This window comes from Anopheles bellator, chromosome 2 (genome assembly GCF_943735745.2).
Source record: "Anopheles bellator chromosome 2, idAnoBellAS_SP24_06.2, whole genome shotgun sequence".
NCBI lineage: Eukaryota > Metazoa > Arthropoda > Insecta > Diptera > Culicidae > Anopheles > Anopheles bellator.
The window spans coordinates 69,337,139-69,362,105 of NC_071286.1; the positions used below are offsets into that span (position 1 = coordinate 69,337,139).

The window sequence follows — 24,967 nt, forward strand, 5'->3', positions numbered from 1 at the left end:
AGTACGACTGTTGACTTGTTCCGCTCCAACCCGGTCCATGTCGGGCGGAATAATTTATAAAACTTTCTCGGAATCCACGGTGGGCGTAGAAGCGCTGCAAGTGTACATATACGTAGGAAACTAATTAAGAATTTGTGTAAAGGGCGCTCTTAACCTCGCAGCCACATCGGAAGTGGCTCCGGTGTCCTTGAATCATGGCCACGGCGAGAGGAGACGGATTTGCTTTTATATTAATTAGAATTTCATCTCGTTTCTGTAACCATGTCGGCAGATGCACAACACACCGGGAAGTTACGTTGACGCACGAAGCGACCGGTAATGGAGAAACCATAGCCACGCTGCATTTATGCACTCGGGCTCGGGTCCGTAAACTAATATAATCTCTACGAGATCCGCTCGCGCTCGTCGTCTGACTGCTGATGAAGCAAAACTTGCCTCAAACCCCGACTCCAGGGTCTCAGAGTTTCTCAAGTGGCCGGCGGTGGGCTTGATGCTGCTGCCATAAGATTACGGTTGCGCGTGAACCAGGACTTAATCGTCCTAGTGTTGTGCTCGCAACGGAACTCAGGCCTAGAAACCGAGGACCCTGGTGTCCGGCGTATCGTACCAAGTTAATACACTGCAGCTCAAATCGGATTCATCTCCTGAAGCTGCCGCCACGCACGGGTTACTTGAAGCCGTAGAACCAACCGTAGGTATCTAATTGGATGGGTATCCGTGAATGGCCTAGCTGAGAGAAAGGCAGAGTAAATCAAATTTACTCGTCACCATTTCTACACCTTACTCACCTGGGAAGCATCTTCCGGAGTGCTACACAAACAGCAGCCGATCCGAGTCAAGTCGAGAGCTTACGCGTCTTTGCATCGTTCTGAGAATGAATGATTCAATGATTTTCCCAGGAACCGGGAGTAGTCCTTGCTTTCGCAAATAATAACATAATTATTTTGCACATGTAAAACGAAGCGCGTCAAAGGAGCATCTAGCATACTCGAGAACGCCGCAAGGAAAGTGACAGTAATATATAGCCATTGTATTGATTTCTGATCGGTGGGTCAGTTAATAGGAAAGCTAGCATAAAAGTGATAACTGTCTATAAAAGTGAATATAGAAGTGATGATTGACCGCATTACGGCTAACGCTATTAATCCTGTCCGTCGTTACTAAAGCTACATCGAACGGCAGGCCACAAATTAAACTGCTTTCAGTTACTTGTTAGGGCACGAATTTATTTCTACCAACCACATTATTAAAAAAAATTTTAGAACAGTAAACATCTTTCGCTGAATGACCCACGGGCAGCAGGACCCTGCCGCAATAATCCGCCATCCGAGAAATGTTTGTGTCATTTTAATGACGTCCAAACAAGCTAATCAGGGCCCACCGTGTCCTGTGGGCAAATAAACTCGTAAACATATCCTTCACGGGGGACTCCCCATGATCCGGTTCCGGTCCCAATGCCAGTGGGTTTGCCTTTTGTGCCGTGCCGCAAGCAGGTGGTGTACGCTCATTAGCGGAACGGAAAGCCAGGAAAATTCGTGGAAAAGAAAACACACCAAAGCTTGGAGCAGCACTTGTTAGCCACATCAAAGCAAGGGGTTGACATTTTAATTTGACGGATCGGTCCACTGTTCCCTCTCTGTGGCCGGAGGGAAGCTGGCCGAACCCATTTGCCGCTGTCGCATCGGTTTCTGGACTGATTAAGCTCGTTTCGTTCGAGCTGGCCGTCACGTCGGTGGGATCAAGATTTTACGACGCTCCCATTACAGAGGGAACGATCGCGAGAAACTTCTCGATCCCTCCGATGGCGCTCTCACAATAGTCCTGCTGCTTCCTGCTAAGCCCTCAGGCGCCGGCAGTCCGCCCATATTAAGACCCGGCGTTTCCCGCTGGTTAGTGGATTGAAAAGTTATGCTTATTGAATGAAACCGTTTGATCCGGTCACGAGCTCCCGAACACGGGGCAAAGTTTTCTCCTTCTTTCGGCGGGTGATTCGAAAGGGATTAATTGATTGAATTAATGGTAACCTTCGCCCGACGACGACGGTGACGGGCTTAACCTTGGATGAAGATCCCCGGGAAAATGGGGATGAAAAAACGCGTTTGCGCCGCGATTCGATTTCCGCGAGCGTTGTGTGCCTGTTCCTGCGAACGCACGTGCCAATCCGCGGTCTGTATCCTTGCTGGTGCGCCAGTGCGTTGCCTAGCCGGGCGTGATTGTCGTGCTTGCCGAGGGCCCACGGAAGCGGAAGTGCTCCGAAATTCAAATGAAATCCAAATAAATTGACTCTCGGAACCGACGAACGGTGAACGGAGAATCAGCCAATTTCCATTTGGAGCAGTTTCACTTCCATCCGAGCCTCCGGGGCCGGTGGTTCTGAACAATTGCCGGGTTATGCCCGTTCGTAGCGGCCCGCATTCAGCAGAGAGGTTAAAGGGATAACAGAGCGCTGGGGCTAAGCAATGGGAAAAATTTCATTGAAGTTCAAGCATCAAAGCGCTCCCACGTCGAGGCGCTCCTTCGGCGGATGATGAGCGAAGAAATTAGGGCACACACAGGCCATGTGTCGAAGAAATTATGAAGCGCATTCCTGACATCCTCTCGGCTCGCCCGGCCCCTACGTTTGGATGAATATTTGCATCTTTTCCCGCTGCCGCCACCGCCACCGATGAAGCAATGTGCGCCTCGCATGCTTCTACGGAGACGCATTATGGCGACGACGACCCTATTCGCGTCTGCTTAAATAGACAAATTTCCTTCCCCGCTGGTGGCGTGCTATTCAAATAATATGGCGAACGAGGGAAATCTTATTTGCGAGTGCGATGAACAATATCCTCCCGCGGAGAAACCATCCTTGCGCAAGGTGAATGCGTTCCCGGGATGGTGGCTGGGCTGGGTTCTTTTCTCCTTCATCCGCATTCAAGATACCAAAAACGTACTTCGGGATGAAACACACCATCTTCATCTTCATCATCATCATCACCGTGCTGATCATCGTCGACATTAATCGGAGTGTTTTGTGGTTGGGAAGTACACTAAAAAGTCAATTAACTCGCTCGGGACTCGGGAGAGCGACTAGCGACCGAAAAGCGGTTTTCCGCCAAACGGAGCATGGCGAGCGGACCGTTTGCGCTTGTAAAACGCATGCTCATTTGCGATGCGAAGCCATTACCCGCGTGTGCCCAGCTTCGGGTGCAAACATGAAACTATTCGCATTTGATGGCAGCGGCAGCAGCAAATGTAGTTATTTGACTTGTCTGACTTTCACGTTGGTTCGCTCAGCCCAACCGTATGATACGTCCGGTTCGCTACCGTCGGTTTATGTGAAAAATGCAGAGCATAATAGAGCAAGTTTCTTTGTAAGCGTGCTCACACACGTATGCGTGTCAGAAACTAAGGCTTCAAAACCATTCCAGTGTCAAGAAGGGCGCTCGGGCTCGAGAAAATGACTTTTTGGCAAAGTTTACCCAGTACTTCACGATCACGAATCGTCCTGCGGCCTTGCCGGCCTGCCAACGTTTGAAGGTGAAGCAAGGGCTCGTGTTTTACCGCGAACGCGTTGAGTCCCGAAGTGCCGTGAGCCGCACCCGATTCTCGAGCGCAACGCTCGCTGTAAGCGCGACGGTGCAAACAGTGCTTAAAGTTTTCCCGACATCCCCTGCCAGCTGAAGAGCCAGCTCCGGAAAACTTGTCGGCGTCGATGCAGGGGTCGATATGGCCGGGATCGTCGGGATAAAACACGGGCCAAGCGCCACTACATCACCCGTACCGGAGGCGCTTTCATGGATGCCACCAGAGCCGACATTATGCTGCAGGAACGTAGTACGCGATCCAAATTAGGACACAAATATTTGTGAAGCATCGACGGCTGTACACTTTAAACTTTGTATGCGTGTGAGTAAATATCGTTAGCTGAACGGAAGGTGTTAAGGCCTTGTTGTTTCTGGCAACCCTTGACGTCCTTGAACTGCTTAAGGAGCCTGCGATGAGAGAAAGGATGCCCCACTAGACTTACCTTCGCCGTGCGTCTTCGCGGTGACGTTGAGAAAATTGTGATTGATCTCCACATTCTCGTCGATGTCCGCCTCGTAGATGACCTTCTCGAAGTACAGCGGGTAGTCGTTCTTGTCGGCAATGCCAGTTTTGATGAATTTAGTAACTGCAACGATACCGCGAAGCGGAGCGGAGAAACAGAACGGAAAAAAAGTTAGTCACGATCCGTCGGGGAGAGCGGGTGTACAGCGTAAGCAAATTGCTTCCGGTTGACATTATTGAACCATTTGCTGGACATGTTGTTTCGTCTGCCACACGGCCACGGCCACACGGCGGGGATTCGTTCCGTTTTCCCGTTTCGGTTCGATTATCCTTTTTCCCGGCTGCTCCGGATGTCGTGCATATGTGAGTCGAAATGGATCGCCGGCGAGCTCGTTACCACGCGCGAACCGTGACCACTAATGGAAAACGAGACCGATAAATTACGATTTTCTTTGCGCTTCCTTTCGACCGTCCACTGTAAGCACCAGAATGTCGTCGGGCACTGAATGGGAAATGTGATTCCGATCGGCCCAAAACGGGCACTGGGCACGGCAAGGAACTTTAGGATTGGAAGCACATAGTTCGGGCCAGAAAAAAAAAACCGCACAAACTGTCTGCTCGACCGATGGACCACGGGAATCCGATCCATTTTCCGACGTTTTCCGGCCAGCGGTCTGACCAGGCGCACAAATTGCATGTCCAAACACACCGGACCGACCGTCAAGCTGTGCCGCCAGACTGTGACTTTTGTGGCTGGAACGGCGAGGGTGAGTGTTCCGGCGACATTCCGGGACCGGAAGCGGAATCGAAACCGAGGACAAACTACGATGGTTCCGATAGCGAGAGCGAAGCACAATTTGAAACAATTTAAAATCCATTTTCTAGTGCCACGATTTCTCAGCTTTCCCGCACCGTCCATTCGGTTCCGTTCACCCCAAATCAGTCTTGTTTTTACTGGGGCTTCGTTCCGATTTTCACCAATCGATGCACTTCCTTCCGGTTTTCTCCATTTCAGTTGTCTTATGCTTTGTGACACTTTTAGCTGCCCGCTCAGGCATCGACAGGGGGAAAATGGAAATGGACGACCGAGCTTGTTACAGTGTTTCCCAGATTGCAAAGTTGTAAAAGCGAGAGCTCGAAAAGCTTCGGAACGTCATTGATGGGTTCGGTGTTCGCAGGATGCGAAACTACCTGCCGGAAACTAATCTTCCAACGAGTGAACCACTCCACTCTCCACTGTGATTGACCACCCAGGGGCATGACACCGAGGTGCAGTTCACGAACGCTCGTTCACCGAAGGACTTAGCCGAAGAAAAGCAAACGTTATCGTAACATTTCAATTTGTCGAACTTCCGTGGGTGAGATTTGACCACTGTGAGTGGCAGATACTGTCAAAGGAAACTGTAGGGCGAGTTTCTCTGGAACAAAAAAGGACAAAGTGGTATCAGTACCCGCACGGTTCTTGCTATCGATCGTAACGTTTGGAACGTCGTTCTTTGGTCAGATAAATATGAGCTTGTGAGAAAGCCGAAACTCTGCTTTTATCAAAATTACGCTCTTCCAATTAAGTGCACGAATTTTAATGCCAGTCTATTCGATAAAAATGTTCATAAAAAAACAAAACAGTTTCCTCGGGCACTACCTCGGGCCAGTAAAATCTACTGAATTATTTGGTTTCGCCTTTGTTTGCCAGTGAGTTTCCATTTTTAATGATTCGAGCTTTCCAACAAATGCCGTTTGTGTTTTTCGCCGAAAAAAGCACGCTTTCCGTTTCGGATAAATTCAACAACGGGGCCTGGGTTCCGGAAATGCTCTTCGTTTCGTTGATCAAACTAGCACAGTCCGTCCGTCCAATGCGTTGCCGCGCCCGTGACAAATGTCAATATTTTATTCTTGGAAATTTTATTATGGCCACCACAGCGCGGGGAGCGTGTTCAGCCAGGCGCGGCGCAGCGGCGAGCGATAAACAGGATTGGCCGCCGCTGCGCATAACGCATCCTTGCATCGGAAAACGGATTATCCGCGATTGAATCGCCGTGCAAGTGGGGCGAAAAACGTCCCGGCCCCTTTCTCCTTTTACTTTTTGCGTTCGCCACTCGAAAACATTGTGGCGTTTCGCGCGTAATTCGAGGCTGTCCGGTTTTGTTTTTTCTGCCGACTTATGGTTGTCATTTCAAATTTCCACATCAATCGGAAATGCAAAAACAGAGCGCCATTTCGCCGGGGACCGTATTTTCCAGTTTTCCAATTGATTTGCCTGATGTTGGTCATAAATAAATTCATTCGCCAACAATAACTGAAGCGCCCGCGCGATGATACGCGCGGACAAAGCTGTCTGGCCAATGGGGTGGCTTCAGCCTGTGTTGGTGCCCTTTTCAATAAGTGCATAAATTTAAATCACCACAAAAAAGCGGCACACTTCAATCTAAACATAATTTTAACGCAAAAAAAATGCTGGACCCTATCTACTTTAAACATCCGAGGGTAACGTTAACGATGTGTCCAATTTGGAAATATTTACGACCTGTAACGGACTGGACAGGAATAATGACCTGGTAGATCGGACTAATCGAACATGGCACCGAATCGAACCGAATAGATGCAAATCAAATACACGGTAATCGGTGGCAGTATCACGGACGGCTGACGACAAAAAGTTTAGCCATAAAACCCAGCGTGCATATTGTGCCAGCCGGCCACCGGCGTGTTTGTTTAGCGCGCCACCGTTGCATTGGGCAGTAGAGTCACATTTAAATATGGCACGTGTTCCCGGTTCCCAGCGAATTGATCATTCTTTTAACCGGGACACCCAGGAGTGGACCGGTGGCCGGTGGCGCCGTGAAAGGAGGATGTGAAAACAAACTTTTCAATTTATATTGCAGCAATTCCTGTTTGGTTTGCAATTTGCTGCAGTTTCCGCTTCCGCCAGCCACGGAGGACTCGCACCGTGCCATGCTGCAGTCGGTGACAGTCGGCGGCTTCCTGTTTTTCTCGAACGGCCGGAAAACGCCGTCGCGTCCCGGTCGCGGTGTCGCCCAGTTTAAGTGCTTTTGTGCTCATTTCCTTTCGCTTTTGGTTCAGTTTTGGTCCTTCTTGTGGGCGCGTGGTGGATTGAGTAAAGTTTGGAAACTCAATAAACTACAAGGATACTGTGGGTGTAAGATAGTTGCGTGGCAGCTTCCTCGAGTCAGGGACACAAAGGATTGCGTCTGTTCACCGGTTGCATAAGACTCTTGGAATTTCATTTAAAAATATATTGAAGAATCTTTCAACAATGTACGTAGACCATCTCAAGGAATGGCAGCTTTCAGCTGCAAGATTCGTGTGATTGTACACAGCAGTCATTGACGAGTGTGGAGGGATGCAAACAAGAGTGCACGCCAAAGTACTCCACTCAACCTACCATAAGTGCAATGCGCCAGACTAACGTAATTCAAACAGCACGGCTACCTGTCGGTTTCGCAGAAGGAAGCCGCATCACTAGCAGCACCGGCACTGATCGATCGATCGGTCGTGTCGGGAGTGATGATTGCGCTACGCCGTAGCATACTTTGTAGGGTGTCCCGCTGGCGGCGGCAAATGGAATGAAATTTATTATTCAGTCAAATATGACTCCACCGATCGTGACGGCATCTGCATCCCCGTGCTGCAGTCAGCCCAATGTCCGCGAGCGAGAAAGCGTGATAGAGAGAGTGAGCGAGCGCGAATCAAATTAGGTTTCGTTTTTTCGTTCTTCCCGTATTGCTCGTTCTGCTCTAAATGTGTTCACCTGTCCGGGCCGTGCGCGCAGTGCTGATGTTGCTGGAAAGGAGACACACAAAAAAGGACGGTTCCATTTTGTTTGAATAAATAGCCCGCTGGAAGCGGGGTGGCTGTCGGTGGCACCGGCTGATGTGCGGTGAACGCAGGCGTTTAGCGGTGTTAGAAATGAGTTTTAAAACTGTCCACCTTCACCACCGGCTGAGCTGATTTGTGTTTGCGGATGCTCCCAAACGATGTCACACGCCGGCCCGTGGTTTCATTCAATTCATAACGCACCAGTTGCCGATGGAATGCATTGGTGCGTCAACAGTGACGGTTTCCGTTTGTGTTTTCTTTTTTCGAACTGCCGGTGGCCAGTTTATTTTTACTAGCTCATACCCTGGGTCGTGCTAAAATGGATGTATAATTGAATTAAACACGAGCCCTCTGCTCATCGTTCGGTTGTCGTTGAGCGTGACCGAGGTTAAAAGTGTATGTTTTACGGCATTTTCAGCGCACACAGTTTGCGGGTGACAATTTTGGACGCCGTGTGTTTTTTAGAGCATTCCTTAATCAGCGAGTTGCAATATGCTGCCCTCCATGATTCGTGATGGACGGACAAATTACATTTATTATTTTCTGATCTGGCAGCCAATTCACTTTGCGATGCTCCGGCCCCAGGGTATTCGACGGCGGCACTAAAATCAGTTAACGGCGTCAACCATCACCGGGCACCAGGCGCCTCCATCGGGCGGTACATAAATTAATAGCACCCAAGTATTGAGAACGCATTTGGCGCGCAACCGCGAACCTCCCGGGGCCAAATGGCATCGTAATGAATGTTCCGCGTGCTATCAGTGGCCAAGGGTTTCATGGGATGGGCGGCAATAAAATGTGCGAACTGACGATAAAACCGTCAACGGCGAGGCGCAGGCGACAGAAATTAGATAGCCATAGAGCGTCTTTCTAAACCGACAATCGCCGACAAAGCCAAGGAAAAGGGCGGTCGCCTGTTGGACAAATGGTGGCGGTGTATTTTTCCGGGTTTTGTTTTTGTGTCCATCCAATACAAAGGACGCCCTGCCTTTACGGAGCCGGAGCTGGCTGATAACAGTGCTCCTCCTGCGCGGCACTGTCATAAAAAACCATTCCGATCCGTGAACCCTGACCTCCGATCCTGCCGGCGGGGAGGAGCGATTTTATTCGTCCATTTTTATGTTTTGCCATGCCGTGGGTGGAAGGTTAACCCAATTATTGAAAATGGTTCGTGGGTGGCGGGTGGCGAGCATAAAAGCACTCTCCCAGGCGGGCGGACGCACGGACGGGTGGACGGACGGGTCTGACGGCTAATTGATTCCGGGATGGAATAATATTTTGTTTTACGAGCGCTCCATTAAAACAATCCCGTGGCGCGTGGCAGGACTGCCGGGTGGGTGATTAGGGACTTTCAAAACAGGACCCACAAATTGTGACCGAGTTGTGGGCGACACGCATTAACGCCATTCGGTGGAAGTGGGACACGCCGCACTGGAACCATGTGTTTATCGGGCCGAAAGAATCCGATTGGTCGTTCGAAAAGTCTATCCGATCCGAGTCCTTGGTCCGCGAGTGCGACTCTCCAACACAGCTGCCGCGGTAGGACACCATAATTGTGAAAGAAATTGGGAGCACTTGAGATTAATTTCTGACCACTTTGATCAAATCGTATTATTGCAGCACGCCATACGCCGTGCTCGAAGGGCGACGATACGACTTGCATTGGTCTCGAGCACTGGGGAACCGAATCGGGAACAAAATAAAGCAATAAACATTGTTTTCACCCAGCTTCCGTACGCGCCTCGCTTCCAACATAAATTGGTCGAACGATGGAGCAGAGGATGGAAAGAAACCTTTCTCAAAATAAACTCCCACCCAGACGGGTCCGACAGGTCGGATTAAGACATAAGGTTGTGGACGTCCCTTCCGCTTTGTCTGGCGTCATGTGGAAAGGGGAAAACACCAGACGCAGCAGCGCATAAAAATGGTGGAAAAATGTAATATTCTTAAGCTGCCGGAGCGGGAGTCCCGTTAGTCCACTTCAGGTTGACGACAGTTTTGTGCAATAAACAAGCACTAAGTGGAATTAATTAAATAAAAAATGGCATCAATTTGTTGCAGCATGCACTTGGTCGGCGTTTTTGGTGCAGAAAATTGGATTGCCCATTCGGTCGTTCTCTTGTCTTGTGCTCCTTTTCCTGTTGTTGTTATTGCGTTCGGTCGCTCGGAACGGCCGCTACGAAGCGAAATGGTCCTCGTAGAAAGCGGCGCGTGGAGTGGAGTGAATAAAACAAAAACATCGCCCTTCCAACCACCGACCGGGTTTTTGAGCAGAAGATTGCAAAAATATGTTCCTCCCCACACAGTTGCTGGGGTGCTTTTTGATCACGATATTTCCACTTCCGGCCCCGCGGGGGGCGAAATGAGAAAAAATGGCTGTGAACTGAAGGCGAACTGGAGACGTCTCCTTTGGTGGTGAGCAAGCGAAGACAAGGATGGGCAACCCGTTCGGGTCCAGGTTTCGTTCTGGGCAATCTTCGCCCATGTCCGACAACGCGGGCACTCCTCCGCCCAGAAGCAATCGGATTCACATGCACACTCATACAGCAACGTATGGAACAATATGGAGTGTTCCGGTTCAGTGTTGCAGCGTGCCGTGCTGACGCAAGCAAACAGCATGGCCCAAAGTGCACGATCAATGTCCTTCGGCTGTGCGAAAGCAGGTTTCGGGAGCTTTTCGCTGCTTTCCGGTCCGTATGCTCGATGCTCTGCTCCAGCCACATGCGCTGCAAACGCTTCCGCAGCATAATGAGGTCAAACTGGGCGAGAAGAGGGCCATCACTGACAGCTCACATCGTGGATGCTACCGGACGGACGTAGGTGATGCTGCCGCTTCGGGGCTTCATCTAATTGATGAGGGTGATTTATCTACGACGGGGTAATTTCAATTTGGGACTTGGTTTTTCGGGGGCCACACAACCACATTCATTTCCGGGCCTCAGGAGCTCACCGATTGGAGTTGATACGTTTGCCAGTAAAGCGTCTCAGCATTTACAGATGATTGAAGGGTTGAACGGCACCCGACTTGTGGCTCGCACCGATTCTCAACTCATTTGTTGAAGATTTTGTTACCAAAAGTTTCTGGCGATGTTGCTGTTTCTAAGTCGCTCCACCCAAGCTTGCCGCCCTGGCCGGTTCATATTTGAATAAATTAATATTCCGCCGGCGAGCGAGCAGTTCGCACGGGGCCACGACACGCTCGCTTCTTAATTATGCAAATAAAACATGCCGACTGAGTTCAGCTCTGCCGTGGCACGGCTACATCAAACGCCGGCCTCTGCCAGCTGGGCGTGGCAACTCAACAAGTTAAACATCTTTAACGAAGCTCTTCTAATTACATCATTCGTAAGAAAATTATAACTCAGCCTCTGGTGGGGGCCCGAACGAGGTCAGAATTATTCATTGGATTCGGTGCGCGAAAAGGACGCGCGTCGTAAGCGCGACACCTCGCGCGAAGGAATCTGAATACGGCTCGCCGGCTCGATGTTTCCATCGAGAATCGATTACGGTCAACGGTCGCAGCCAAGGGCCCGGTTTGATGGACCCCAAAGGACCCCGTGTGGTCCCACGAACCACAACCACCCCATCCGTGAAAAGGGATCCGCTCGGAGGCTCATACGGAGGATTGCTCACTCACCCTCCGTGGGGGTTGGACCGTCCCTTAGGGCGACCGGATTACTAATTAAAGTACCCGCATAATCCGGGTTTCGGATCCCAAACGAAAGAATCGAGCCCGAGCCTCAGGCCCTCGCAGCCCAACAAGACGGCGCGGCGACGTGCCGCACTAACCACCTTGGGAGTTTGGGATTTATCGGCCACGGGCATCGACCATCGGAGATCCGGTGGCGCCGGATAGCAGATAGCAAGGCAAGAGATATGCGGGTCGCCGGGCCATGAACTTCTTTCGCTGTGGCGCCGGGAAAGTTGGATGTATTTGTGCGAAAGAATCCGGTCACGGAGACCCGGCTTCTGGGGGTCGCCTTTGATTTACCAGAGACTGGTGGTTACGGTTGACCTGCTGCTGGTATGCATGACGAAACCGATCACGCCCGTTGCTGTGGGTTTTAATTTTTGTCCCTTCGCCGTCCTCGTTTTCCCAGCCGACCCAGCCGATTTAGCCGGCCGGAGACCGACCTGTGGGCGGTTGGTTAACTTTTCGTGGGCACGTCGTTAAGGGCCTGTTGCCGGTGGTAATCTTATCGGCCGGGTTCCCGGTATGGGCCCATTTGCCTGATACGGTACGCGCTTTTGGGTGAAGTTATGTGCCATTTACCTGATGCGTGATTGAATTTCTAACGCCCTCTGCGACTCGCTTCTAACGAAGTTTGCACACCGCGATTGAGATGTCATTGAAGGGCACCCGCGGTGAAACCGTTTATAACCTCATCGCCCTGGCAGCCCATTAGTGGTGCGACAGAATTGATTTAAAGACGACCCGGAAGTCGGAACCGTGAAACGCTGGAGCGTGGCTGAAAGTATTTAAAAGTCCACTTTTCAGCCTCACCGTGTCCACCGTGTCATGTCGGCGTTGGCAAGAAGAATTAAAAGAAAAACTTGCCTGCCCCACCCCCGGAAGCCAGCGCGGTTGATGGAAGTTTAATGAGTTTTAACGTTTCGTCAGGAAACTAGGTTTTCCTCGGCTTCGTCTTTTCGCCCGCGGGCGGCTGTCCTTTTTTGTCGCGTTCGTCGAAGACACTTGGGAAGCGTCAGAACTCCCACCGGACCAGGGGTCTGGGATCTCTTTAGCGTCGGAACCAGTACACTTCAGCCACACAAATGAGCTGTCTGAAGGGAGTGCTTTTGGTTTCAGTAGAGCACCCGCCCGGTAGTTCCCGGGACCGGACACGGCGCTGGTTAGATTGCATTTCCACCGTCAATATCCGGTGCCCGGTATGCGGTCATCATATGTCAAACCCCGGTTCGGTCAACAGCTGCCATTAGAGGTGCATCCAGAAATGAGCATCCGAGTCGGGGTCCACTTTTCCCGGAGCGATTTCCGGTTGATGAGCCATGAAATGAGGACATCGCGCAGGATCCAATCCGGGAACGTCATGCTCGGGAGAGAAGAAATCGATTCGATCCGACCACGGAACGGTCACCGGAGCCGGAGTGAGTCCGACGCAAAACGAATCGCCTGAACTCGCCTCGGGACGCACACACAGGCACACCGAAAAATCCTTTCATACGTCATTATGGGGTGACCGACGCGCGTGGGCACACCGCGGAGGAACACGGTCAGCAGCAAGGATCGTCAATCACCGAACGCCCGGTGGCCGCGCCGAGGCCGGGGGTGCCAGTGGCACCAAGTAATGCCCCCGGCGTGCTGTAATTGAATTATGTTCCCTATCGTGTTTCCCCCCGCGCAGGTTGGTGTTCATGTCAAAATCATAAATCAAACAATCATTTCCAGCTCATTCGTTATCTGGCCCCGACGATCGGGCGGCGACCACATTGAAAATCATTGCCCGTTCGGTGATGGCGCCCGGAACCCGGCCCCGGTGTGTGACCGGAGCATGCTTGGCGGCCAACGGTCATCTGGCCGGCCGGGTGAATTATGTGGTGAGTGTGCCCGGGATGGAGTGGATATGACGATAATGTTGGCCGGGTTGGGCCGGGGTGAGCACATTAGGTTTGCTTTTCGGGTGGCGTGAGACTGGAAAATGGACACCGCATGGCAGGCACACACAGTGTTGGATGGAAAGTTTACTCAAGCCCGGGGCTAGATTGACCGCAAGACAAAGACCGGTGGGTTTGAGCATAAAAACTAACTTGGAAGCGGAAGCTTGCTAAAAACAACTCACGAGCAATCTAGAGAATGAGCGAACTTTTTCGTGTCCTTGCCGTGTCGGTGTTACACAAACAGTTAGGTGGCCATCAGCGGACGTATGCTCCTTTTTAATTCCGGCAGACAGCAAACAATGCAAACAATCATCCCCGTTCGGTCACCCCGTTTGGTGAGCGGGAAACACTTAGCGCCGGTGGTCAGTGCCAAGTTCGCAAGTGTCCTGATGACTTCCCGCTCGCCTAGCGCTTCCCGGGGCCCGAGGTCCGTGTTTGCTGATGGATTTATAAACCAATAATGTTGCGCCGGTGGCCGGGCAAACATAATGATGATTGATTATGGTCGGCGAGAAATGGTACACGGTGGCCCGAACACCGCGGTTGTGCCAGTTTCCAAGTTTTGTCCGACCGAAGGTGTCTTCGCCGTGACATTTGCTAAATCCGGCCTAAAAGTGGGCGCTTCTGTGGGGCGGGAGGCGCCCTAGTGAACCGGATGAGTGATATCCCGAGTGGCCGGGTCACTGGTGTGCGAGTGCCTGGTGCCATCAATCAATTAGTGCGAGTCAGGACCCCTGATTTGGGCACCCCCCGGACGGTCCGACAAACTTTCCCGGTTCGGTGCACGTTAGAGTCTGCCGTTACCTCCAGAAGCCCCGCCGCGTCGAGTGAAGCCGTGTGTTTAACGTGCCCTGTCCACGGAGCGGAGTTGGTGGGTGTCTTTCGGTTCCGTGGCCAAATCGAATTATAAACGAGTGACACAGAACGTGAAACGGTTTACTGCGCAGCGTTGTGTTCGCTATGATTAAATTTAGTAGATTACTTTTTAAACCGCTGCAAAATGTGGGGCCAAAACTTCTGGACAAAGAACTCCCGGACAGTGCCCCGATCAGTTCCCTGCGCTGTGATGCCGTAGTAACATTCGCACAGCATTAATCCACTTTTGCTATGTACTTTCAACGACCGCTCACAGTAACTATAGCACAGGCCACGCCAAACGGCCAGTTGACAGCCTTTCAAAACGAATTACAAATTGGTGCCGGTCTGGGCTGAGCGCAAAACTAATGTGAAACCCGTTTAGTGGCTGCTGGAAGAAAGCAGCAAACCATGCCTTTCAGTGGTCGTTAGAAGGACCTCGATGTTTGGCCCTCTTTGGGGCCCTCTCTTTGCATCCGCAAAACATTTGGAACGGAAACAAGCAAAATCCACAATCAGCAAAGCGCACGTTCCGTCCACGCAGAGGCTGATGCCAGGAGTTACCGCCTGGCCATTACGCCCGGGGCTTGTTGCGAATGTCCAACCGGTGACAGTGATGGATTGGCAAGCGAGTCGCGTCTCGTAATAAATAAAAACTGGACCGAAAAAGAAAAAAAAATAGGAAGAGGAAGTACCGAAACGTTGCCAAATTCTATCATCATCGCTTTCGGAGTGGCCGTTTGTAGCGTGGCGAAACATGATGTTTGCTCTACTTACCCGATCATTGGGGTCATTTTTACATTTCGGGCTTGGTTTTCTTTCTATGCTACTGTTTTGCTGATCTGAAAGGAAGTTCACTTTGAGGCACTGTGTTCGAATGGCCAAACGACGCGGTGGAAATCACTGAACGAAATGTCGCCGTTTCGGCAATGTAGTTAAGTAATGGTTACTTGGATTGACAGTTGCAATAGTGAACTTATTCCCTTTTGCTGAAATAGATCTTTCAATGCTTAGCAACGCAGTTGAAGTAGGCCTCGATATACTCCACTGTCAAAGCACTGTTGCTTTAGCATAACCGTAATTTGCATGATTTTCGCTAAGTTCCGTTTAATGTGCGAGGTTCATTTGCAAATTACCTGAAAGTGGTGTTCAATGCGCTTAGTTCAATGCTGTGTACTTCACACAAATGCATCAACCCAGTAACGGTCAGTAACGAGAAACCCAGCATGAGGCCTGTCCATCGCGAACCATTGATTGAAGGGTGCGGGCAGCAGTACCGGGTACAACTCCAGCTCTTCATCCTGCCCATTCGCCAGTGACCGGTTCCGGCGAGTGAAAAACGATCATTTACCAAACGGTTCGGTAGCGCCGTGTTTGCTACGCTTCGCACATCAAACGAAGAGAAATGGCGAAACGGCGGCTGATGTAGCACCATCCCGTACAGCGCCGCATTAGAACCTAGTTAAGAGTTTCACCGTCGAGGGAGTTCGCAACAACATCGGAATGGCGCTCCGAGTTGGTCGAGTGGACCACACGCATCCCGACGCGGACTCGCATCTCGGCGCGGATCTCAACCCGGCAACATCGTTACCATTGCCAGAAGCGACACGACACGTCGGGCGGGTATTCAGTGATCGAACTAACGAACTGGTTATTAGTATCGTAGCCCGTCCGTGCCGGTGAAAATGTGAAATCTATTCGAAAACATCATCCCCCGGCGGTGGCGCTATAAAAGCGAGTCTAGCGATGGTTCCGGCGGGGGGGCAACACATGTAGCCGCGCTGCCTGCTAATCGGTTTAGCACTGGCACTCGTGGTTAGAAAATAGAGCTTCCCGGTCGAGTCGTACGCAAACTGAGGCCATTGGGTGGGATTGTGCGGGCGGAGCGTTGGATTGATTTGCCAAGTTATGCTCATTTACACAAAGTACCAGGGAATTTACACCACACCATCCGTGGTGGTAAGAGGAAAAGCAGACCAGTCTCGCCGTGGCCACGAAACCTTGAACTACCGAAAACCCATTATTCGAAAGCCGCGAACTCAATTTTCGTCCGCAGTTCGCTTTCGACCGCAGCCAACCAATTTATCCGAGGGTTTAGCTCACCGATGGCTCCGCGCGCTGGCCACAGAAATCTTGACGAAAGCTTAGCCCGAAAGCACTTCCGGTCGGTGGTTGGCGCGCGATTGCATTCCGCACATTAGCGGGGTTTTGTGGTGAAGCTTTCGTGGAATGGCACCGGCGACACAAATGGAGCAGCAATTATGAGTGCCATCTGGTTCGGAGTGTAATAATCACCTCGTGTTCGTCCTGCGGAAGGCCACAAACTTATGGCTCGGGCGGACATCAAAGAAGCTGCGTGGGGGAATGAAACAAAGGGATGCCCGATTCGAGCCACGGTTCCTGATAATCTTCCAATCGAAGCGTATGGCTCGCTGTTTCGCTGCTTGACCACTTTTACTCGATTTCGTAATATACGACGTATGTGTATGAGAGAGAGAGAGAGATGGAAAAGGAAACCGAAATAAATAACCAGAACGCATCTTTGGCCTCCATTCTCGAGCCTTCACCCGTTGGAGGTCCACTTCCGGCTCCGGCCGTTACCGAAACGGCTGTAATCCCGGTGATAATCCGGCAATCCGGAATGTACACTTTACCGGCGCGTTCCGTCGGTTCGCAAGGGTTGCTGCGGGCCCACATGTGGTGGTCGTTTAGTGCGCGTGTGTGTGGGGAGAATTCTTCCACGTCTCCATCGCAGCCAAATTCTGAACCAAATCTCCGAAACATTCCGAGCCGATGGCGTGGGTTGCATAAATTTGCATAAAATCGATCGAACGCCTAATTCAGTTGCCGGGCCCCCTTTTACCGGTGGCCTTGGGGCCTTGGGCGGACACCCTTCGGACCCGGCCGGGCACTACTACGGTGGCCGACGAGATTAGAGAAATTCCACGGGCAAATTTAGAAGAAAAGCTTACCGTCCTCGGTTGGGTTGGAATTTAGGGAAAGGGCCGTCACCCCACAAAAAGAATCGCAAGCATCAACGAAACAGCATATTCCAGCATAACGTGCGGAGCATATGGGGTGGCCACGCGTTATAATCCCCTCCTCTGTTGAGGTTGAGCCAGAACCCAGGACCGTGTGGACGGACAATTCGGAATACGGGCAGGGTTCTCGGGAGCTGGGCCAAGCGATTTGCGAAGGATTACAAAATGGCCGGCGACGGGAGGCGTTAAGACGCCCAGAGCAGGGAAAATGATATTCGGTGGTCCACCGGTGCCATCGGCAAAATTTGTGCAAATCTTCGCCACAGCCGCCGTAAATACGGGGACGATATCTTTTCGGGATATTTTGCACACCGGTCCGCTCGTACGCCTCGCACACCCCCGGAGTGCCATCCGAAATCATTAAATTCTATCAAGCACATATGCTGCGCCTTCGAGCCACCCGGAACGGAAGGGCATCGGAAGAATCGGAATGAGCTGCCGATCGGGAAGCGCTTAAGAAGCGACCGCTTTCCCCGATGGTCCTTTCTCTCTCTCTCTCTCTCTCTCGCGTAAAGGTGTGTGGCATGTTTGTTGGTTTGCTTTATTGGGCAGCAGACTGCCGGGGACTGCTGACAGTCGGATCAGGTCGATTATGGCGCATCCGAAGCCATCCCGAAAACCTGTCCACCGGGCATCGCGAGCGCTGGGTGTGACCTCTGTCACCAGGGCGGCCGCGGTTTGTTAGTGGTTTTGAGGAGTGGCGGCGTGATAAATTCTGAAAACGGATCCTCCCGGGCGTCGTTACGCTTGCCGCCGGCGCTAAGTAGAATATAATGCTCTCTCCGCGCGAAATGGTGCCCGCCGGGTGGCAAGCTGGCCCGTCCCGCCCCTGCCCGGCCCGAGATGGAGTTTTATGGAGTGACGATCGAATATCGTCGATTCCAATTCCGGTGGCATCCTGTGGGTAATGTGACACCGTGGGCGGACTTTTTATTGCATAAAACGACACTCTGTTGGTGCGATTGAGGTTTTGAGTGTTACCGGCATATGCAATTTAACGCCATCGGATCCACCACCGGGCAAGCGGTGTTTGAAAAATGGCTCTAAGCCTAACCTAAAAGTATTCATTTCACATTTTTTTACTGCGTTAGTCGTGCGCTATGGTCCGTAGCCTCGACAGCAGTGGCTAAAAGTGACGGGAACCAATTCTTTCCTATTCTTGGATCAACTTCCTCGTGATGTTTTTGCTTCAATTTTCAGTGATTATTTCGTGACAATTTCGGTGCAAACTCAAGCTTTTCCTAAACATTACTTTCGGAAAATTGTACCAAATTTGAATATAGCTGTATTGCACAGAATTGTAATCACTTAAAAGGCAACAAGATATATTTAGAAGAAAAAAGAAAGATTTTCGGGTTAACGCCGTATTCCCGATATTTTTTAGCCACACCAGTGTGTTGTTTTAATCTTTTAAACCTCATAACGGGTGCAAAGTTCGAGTTGGACGGGGAACTTTTGCACATCAAAGGCTAGACCGAGGCCGAGAGTGTTCTCATTTGAACCACCGTCAAGATAATGAGTCCACCCTGCTGACGCAGCCGAACACGGTATGGGCTCACTTTGCACCGTCGGTTGTTTGTGCGATACTTTTGCCAGCGCAACATACCAACCATGGGAGCTACCACAGGACCACCACCACCACACTGGTGAAACCTGAGGCGCACTGAGTGAAGCAAATTCAAAATGAAAGAAAAAAAAACGAAGCGAAAGAAAGTTAACTAACGAAATCTCGGAAAACCCGCCGCGCCGGCAGAATGGGTAAACACGTGTGCAAACAGAGCAATTTTCATCTTATGTTAAGCGGAACCAAAGTTGTTGCTTGCCAACCGTACCGAGGGAGCAGCCCTCGGGAGCATAGCGCCTCGCGTCCGGGCGCGGCGCGAATAGTCGGCTACAAAGGCAGGGAAAGTTTCTTTGCTCACGCAAGTGTTTGCGCCTGCGACGAGCCGCTAGCCGAGTGGTCCCGGACCAGGATGACTCCAGAGAAAGTCGTCAACAAACACACAAGTGGAGGGCCCCGTTTGGGCGAGAGATCTAGGCAAGTGGCAAAGAAAAGCGAAGCTCGGGTTTTACGAAATTCAATCAGAACCGTCGGGGTCGCCACGTGTTTGTTGAGTGACCACCGTGGCCCAACCATAAGGGATATGTCCCTCGGTCGGTCGAGCGGAGGGTTCTGGTGAGTCCAGCCGAGCGACCTATAATGGCATAATATTTGCTCCGCTACCCTTTGGGAAGCCTTCCGAAGCGGTGGACTGAAGATGTCCGGTCTATGTTTGCATCATCAACTAAATTCCGTGGACTAACATCAATTGAAAGTGAGTTTATGGGTACACGGTATACCCACGGGGTCTGCACGAATAATTCTCGTCCTCTGCTCCCAAGACACCGAATGTCACACCTTTTCGTGGCGGTTTTCAGTCAAACACACACGTCCTGCCACACGGAAACCCTTGTCATAAAAATCCTCGGAACCGTCGACGACGACGGGGCCGGCTATGAATCGGTGATGGTTGACGTAAAACGTATTTTCAGCGCCCCAAAGCGTTAAGTGTTTTAGCGACGCTGCCATAGAACTCAGACCCGGCGGACCCGGCCTGCCTGGCGCCGGTTTTATAACCCCGCAGACTCAGGGACGGGTCCAAAGAATTTGACACTTTTCCGACATCCGAAACCGCACGGCAGGCCGACAGCAGGACGGTGCTGAAAAATTCATTCCAGTTGATTTCCATGCCCGGGAACCGGGACCGCGACCGGGTTTCGGAGTTCGTTTTGTGCGTCTTGAAGCCAAAGCCGGCCTAGTGTCGAGGCTTGACTTTAAGCGGTTCGAATTCTGAAAGGCTCGGCGACAGCACATTCAGAAGATGGCGCTGGCGATCGGGCGGTCCACGGTGAGTGTCGGGTGTTTTCCAATAAATTTTCACTTCATCTAAATGTTAATGAGCCCGACAGCTGCTTCCGGTGCGGCCAGCACTATTCCATCCGAGCCGAGGCCGATCGCGGTGCGTGAACCGGGTGGGCACGGAAAATAACATCAATAAATTATTTCAAAGTAGATTTTCCTGCTGCCGAACTGCCGGGCAGCGTTTCTATTTTGCATGATCGCGAGGCCACATTCCATCGCCGGGCGGTTTCGATAGGAAGTTCTAAACTACAAAACCCCGCGCCGCCAGTGGTGACGGATGTGGGCGAGGCAAATAAATAGAAAGCTGGAACGTGGCAGCCAGGGTTTCCCGGGTGCTTCCGGCGGCTTGCGTAGGCTTCCCGAGCACCAAATAGATTGACCACAAAATAGGAAAATGTATTTCCGTCGCCGACGCCACCGCTACCGACGCTGCCGTCGACACAATTCGCAATCGGATTGGATTTGGGCGCCGCCGGGGTTAAGGTTTAATCTAAAAAGTGACACAACCTCGGGGAAAAAACATAAACCATGCCGCAAACGAGCAGCGACAAATGCATATGCCACGCGTGCTGTTGAAATGCAATTCGCGTTTCCACCAAAGTCCTGTGTGCCGGTTCGGCACACAGAAAACGGATTCTGTGCACGGTCTGGCCGATGTTTTTGAGTGAAAATTTAATTATTGCATCATAATTTAAGTTTGCCGTTGCGCCCGGCATCCGGTGGAGTTTACACCGTGCCGTGCCGCTCAATCGGAGAGGTTCAAATATTGACCAACACTTCGGTCGGACACGGGCCGGTGGCCGCAAATGTGTTCTGCTTGTTGAGGTCACTGGAGCCACCCTTTTATGTTACGGATAGAACTTTGACTCAAATTTCGGCCATCGATTTGGCCACATCGGAAACGTCGGCCATCCAACCGATCTGGTTTAGTGTCACGATGGAAACCACATCAAAGACCGCCGTGGCAGACAGACGGCGGATACTGGCAAGGACCGGAAGGAAAATAGCAACTTCCCCCGAGGGACGGCAACCACCTTCGGGTTTCGCAGTGCCGGATAATGAGAAACCGGTCAACCTTGGCTAACGTATTTGCGTCCGAAGGATGAGTGATTAGGTTGTTGTTTGCGAGATGTTTTTTGTCACGGATTTTGTCGCTCGTCCGTGGCCCTGAGCTCATCCCGCCATCCCGCCGGTAAGCCGATTAATTTCTGTCATTTGTATTAGACGTGGAAGACAAAACGGAAAGACCGGATCCAGCGTGCCTCGGGACAGAAGCTTATCACGAATTCACGGCTCCTTTTATCAATGTCGTTCTGTTTTTTCCGCTTCTTTTCCGCGCCGCTGGCACGGTATTCTTGTCATGTATTCGGAACCGCACTTCGGTGGGACTTACCGTCGTCGACGGCGTCACAGGAAAAGGCGGAGAGCCGAAAGCAAATGAGATTCGCCCGTTTGCTGGAACATTACTCTTAGCGTCGCCTGTCGCCTTTAAAGCCAACCAAGATACCGTTCCGGTGGCCACCGGAGGCAGGCCGAAGATGAGCCGTGCGGTGTGGTGGGAAAAAAAATCTCGTGTCACGACGAAGGTGTCACCGATGGCAAGCAGGGGCGCATGTTTGCAATTTATCACCACCAACAATGCCACCGATGGCCGGAAGCTGATCAAAATGCACGTGATTTGAGCCGCTGACTGATGGACCCGCCCGAACACCATTTGTTTCACCACATGCTCTTCCCCCGGGGTCAGGTTCGCCTGGGACGGCATCTGCGACGTGCGACAACGCTGGGGAACCGAAATAAGGGCCCCATAAATCTTGGGCTAATCTCTTCGAAAAACACTTTCCATTCCGGCGAATTGGTGGTTTGTGGTGCGTGCTTTGCATAAATCATTACCCACCGTTTGCGCCGTCCGTGGCGGGGTTTCGCCCCAAAAAGGACGACCGAAATCGAGTGACAGTTTGTCAAACACCGGGCGAACGGTTGCGGCTCGTGGCATTTGTTTTCCCTTACGTCACGGGTCAACAAGGGACCAAGTAGCCAACCACCAGCCAAGAACCTCCGATCGGATCGGATTGGGGAATGAAAATTTTGACAACCGTAATCGCTTACTGTCGCTTTTAATGAAAAGCTACGCCACGGTGACCACGGTGCCCTTGGTACGGTTTCTACCACATTTATTAACCTACCTCTCTTCACACAACGCTCTCTAAGGGGCCTTTTGTCCGACTGTGATTGGCACAATAAATTAGAGCGCCCCCCCAAAACAAAAATGTCCTTCCGTGCGATGCAAATGTGTTTCAAATTCTAGCCCAACAGCCAGTATTTTAAATATTTTATTTATCTTTATTCAACACACACAGCCCAAGGGGAAGCGTATTTTTTCGGGAATCGCACATAAACTGTACAAGTTACGAGCGTTACCTGGAACCTGTTCTGGATCAACGGGCAATAAAAATTTAAACTTTTTCCCGCTAGGGATACCATTGCGCCCGACTGTTCGGGAAAAAGCTTGCCCCTTGTGGATTGCCTGTAATTGAATTCCAAACATCTTGCACGCTCTGGACGCTTCATTGAATTAAAAAATACTCGAAAATTTTTCACACCTGAACAACCACGCGTTGCGGCCGGCTGCCGAGGCCCGGCCGAGTCGTCCTAATCGTGATAAAGCGAGAACCAGGACCAGATTTGAAAATTCTCAGCTCTTGCTTTCTGTCTACTTCTGCTTCTTCGGCAAAAACCGGTGGAGCAATTTTCAATCTAAGTTTATTATTTTTCTTCCTGCCCGGTAGGCTCCGCATTTCGGCGAGTGAATAAAATTCAATTTCCGGTTGAAGAGTTGCAAAAGAACTCGGATCATCTGAGGTCATCGAAACAAAGGTCATCTGATGCCAAACCGGGCGGTGGGCCGTTCGGGGGAGCCGAACTGCACGGCTGTTATTCCGAATCGGTAATGTGCCTTTTTCTGCACTTGTGCCGAAGTTGCTTAGGAACAGGACCGAAAGGCTCAACAAACAAATTTCGCACACCATTTCACTGCGCGTCGGTTGTTTTAATAACCGACGGCGCTTTGCCGTACAAACGGCAGACTGGCAATAAACGAGGCGTTACGCGAGTCATTTTCCAGAAAATTACAAAACGAGTGTTGCAAAGTTTGCCAACGAAGCTACGACACCCACCTGGTTTGGTTTCTGTTTCGCCGTATTTTTCTCCATTTGCTTCCAACCGCTCGTTGCGCTCCGGAAAAGAGGCAAAAATCTCGTTTACAATTCAAATGAGCGTAAGCATTTTAAATCATCACGACTCAAATGAAATTAAAATGCTTCATTTCCATTCCGACATTTGCATGTCATTTATTGTGGAAATTCGATAAAAACTCCCTCCCTCATATTTTGCACTCGGGCTCGGCGCTTCTCTTCGCACGGCAAACAGATTGACCGGAAGATGAATGATGTGAAGACAAAACGATTTTACGGGCTCGATTGTCATCCGATTGGTCCGCTCAGTTGCTTTATGTCAATGGGGCGATGGAGGCGCCTGGTGCTTCGTTTGAAACCAAACAGAGTACGGCGTAACCGGTCCGATAATTTGCTTCTACTATCAATAAAATTATGTTTCATTGCACATATTAATAATGAGTTTTATTTTGTAAGTGGTATTTATTCATTTATGGATTTAAGTGCAAAAATTGTCATTAGATTGCTAATTCCAGAAAATAGTGTTTAACAATTAAAGTAACAGCAAAATAGTAATTGCAGCAAGATAAATTGAAACCTGTAATCAATGTTTAAATATTGAAGCGAATCACACATCAGGCGTTTCCCCAAAAGGGGAAAAATTCCACCATCCATCGAAAGAAGATGGAACCATCCTAAGAGAGCAATACCGCACCGGGTCCATAAAGCGACCGTGCGGTGCATTCACATCTCTGACAAATGGCCATTTGTAAGGCTCCCTTTCACCGCATCAAGCCAGTGCACCCGACATGCGAGTGAACTCGCGTGAGAATCGGTAGTATTTTCGGTTCGCGCCAAGCAAGCGAAAAATCTGCGTGTGCAGCAGATCGTTGATACGCCCGCCCAGGAGTGGTTTCGGCGCCACCAGAGAGACCGCCCGATGTGATTAAGTCATGAAGTCGGCCGACGACCACCGTTTCCGGGACGTTCGCCAGATGAAAAGAACCGCACCGACTCCGACTTCGACTCCGACACCGCAGCTGCAGCATCGCCCTGGCGGCGGAAGGATGCGAAAATTTATGGCCCATTTTATACTGTGGTTGCAACTTAATAACCGCAATAAAGTGAATTCCTGGTTGCAGCGCTAGAATTCTTTCTCTCCGGAGGGCCCGCCACCAGCACCCAGCGGAAACCCGGGCCAGGCGACTCCGGGAGCAAGAGTTACACGAACTGTAAAGCAGCTGGCAATCCGTTTCACTGTAGCCGGCGGAGTCGATTGGTGTGCGCTGTTTCGGCGGCAAAGTTCCCGGTGCCATTCGCGGCCACCTTCTGTGGCGAATTCCATTCAGCGGATGGATGACTTAATGTCAGAGAGCGACTATCAATCCTGGAGTGCTGGCTTCCCATTCCTTCGCCACCGAGTGTGTGCTGGCTTATGCCGGGAAGTACCAAGAAGCCAGCCGGAAGTTGTAAGAGATCCGAGGTGGGTTTGGTGCCTGGGATTCATT

At 51.0% G+C, this 24,967-nt stretch overlaps 1 protein-coding gene across 1 annotated transcript in view; it reads right to left on the reverse strand.

The window, feature by feature from the left end:
* LOC131212055 (neural-cadherin-like) overlaps positions 1-24,967 on the reverse strand; it is a 101,294-nt gene that overhangs the window by 50,045 nt on the left and 26,282 nt on the right. Inside the window, exon 2 of the mRNA XM_058205779.1 lies at positions 4,013-4,156. Within this exon, the coding sequence (XP_058061762.1) occupies positions 4,013-4,156 (144 nt within the window). The remainder of the gene's footprint in view (positions 1-4,012; positions 4,157-24,967) is intronic.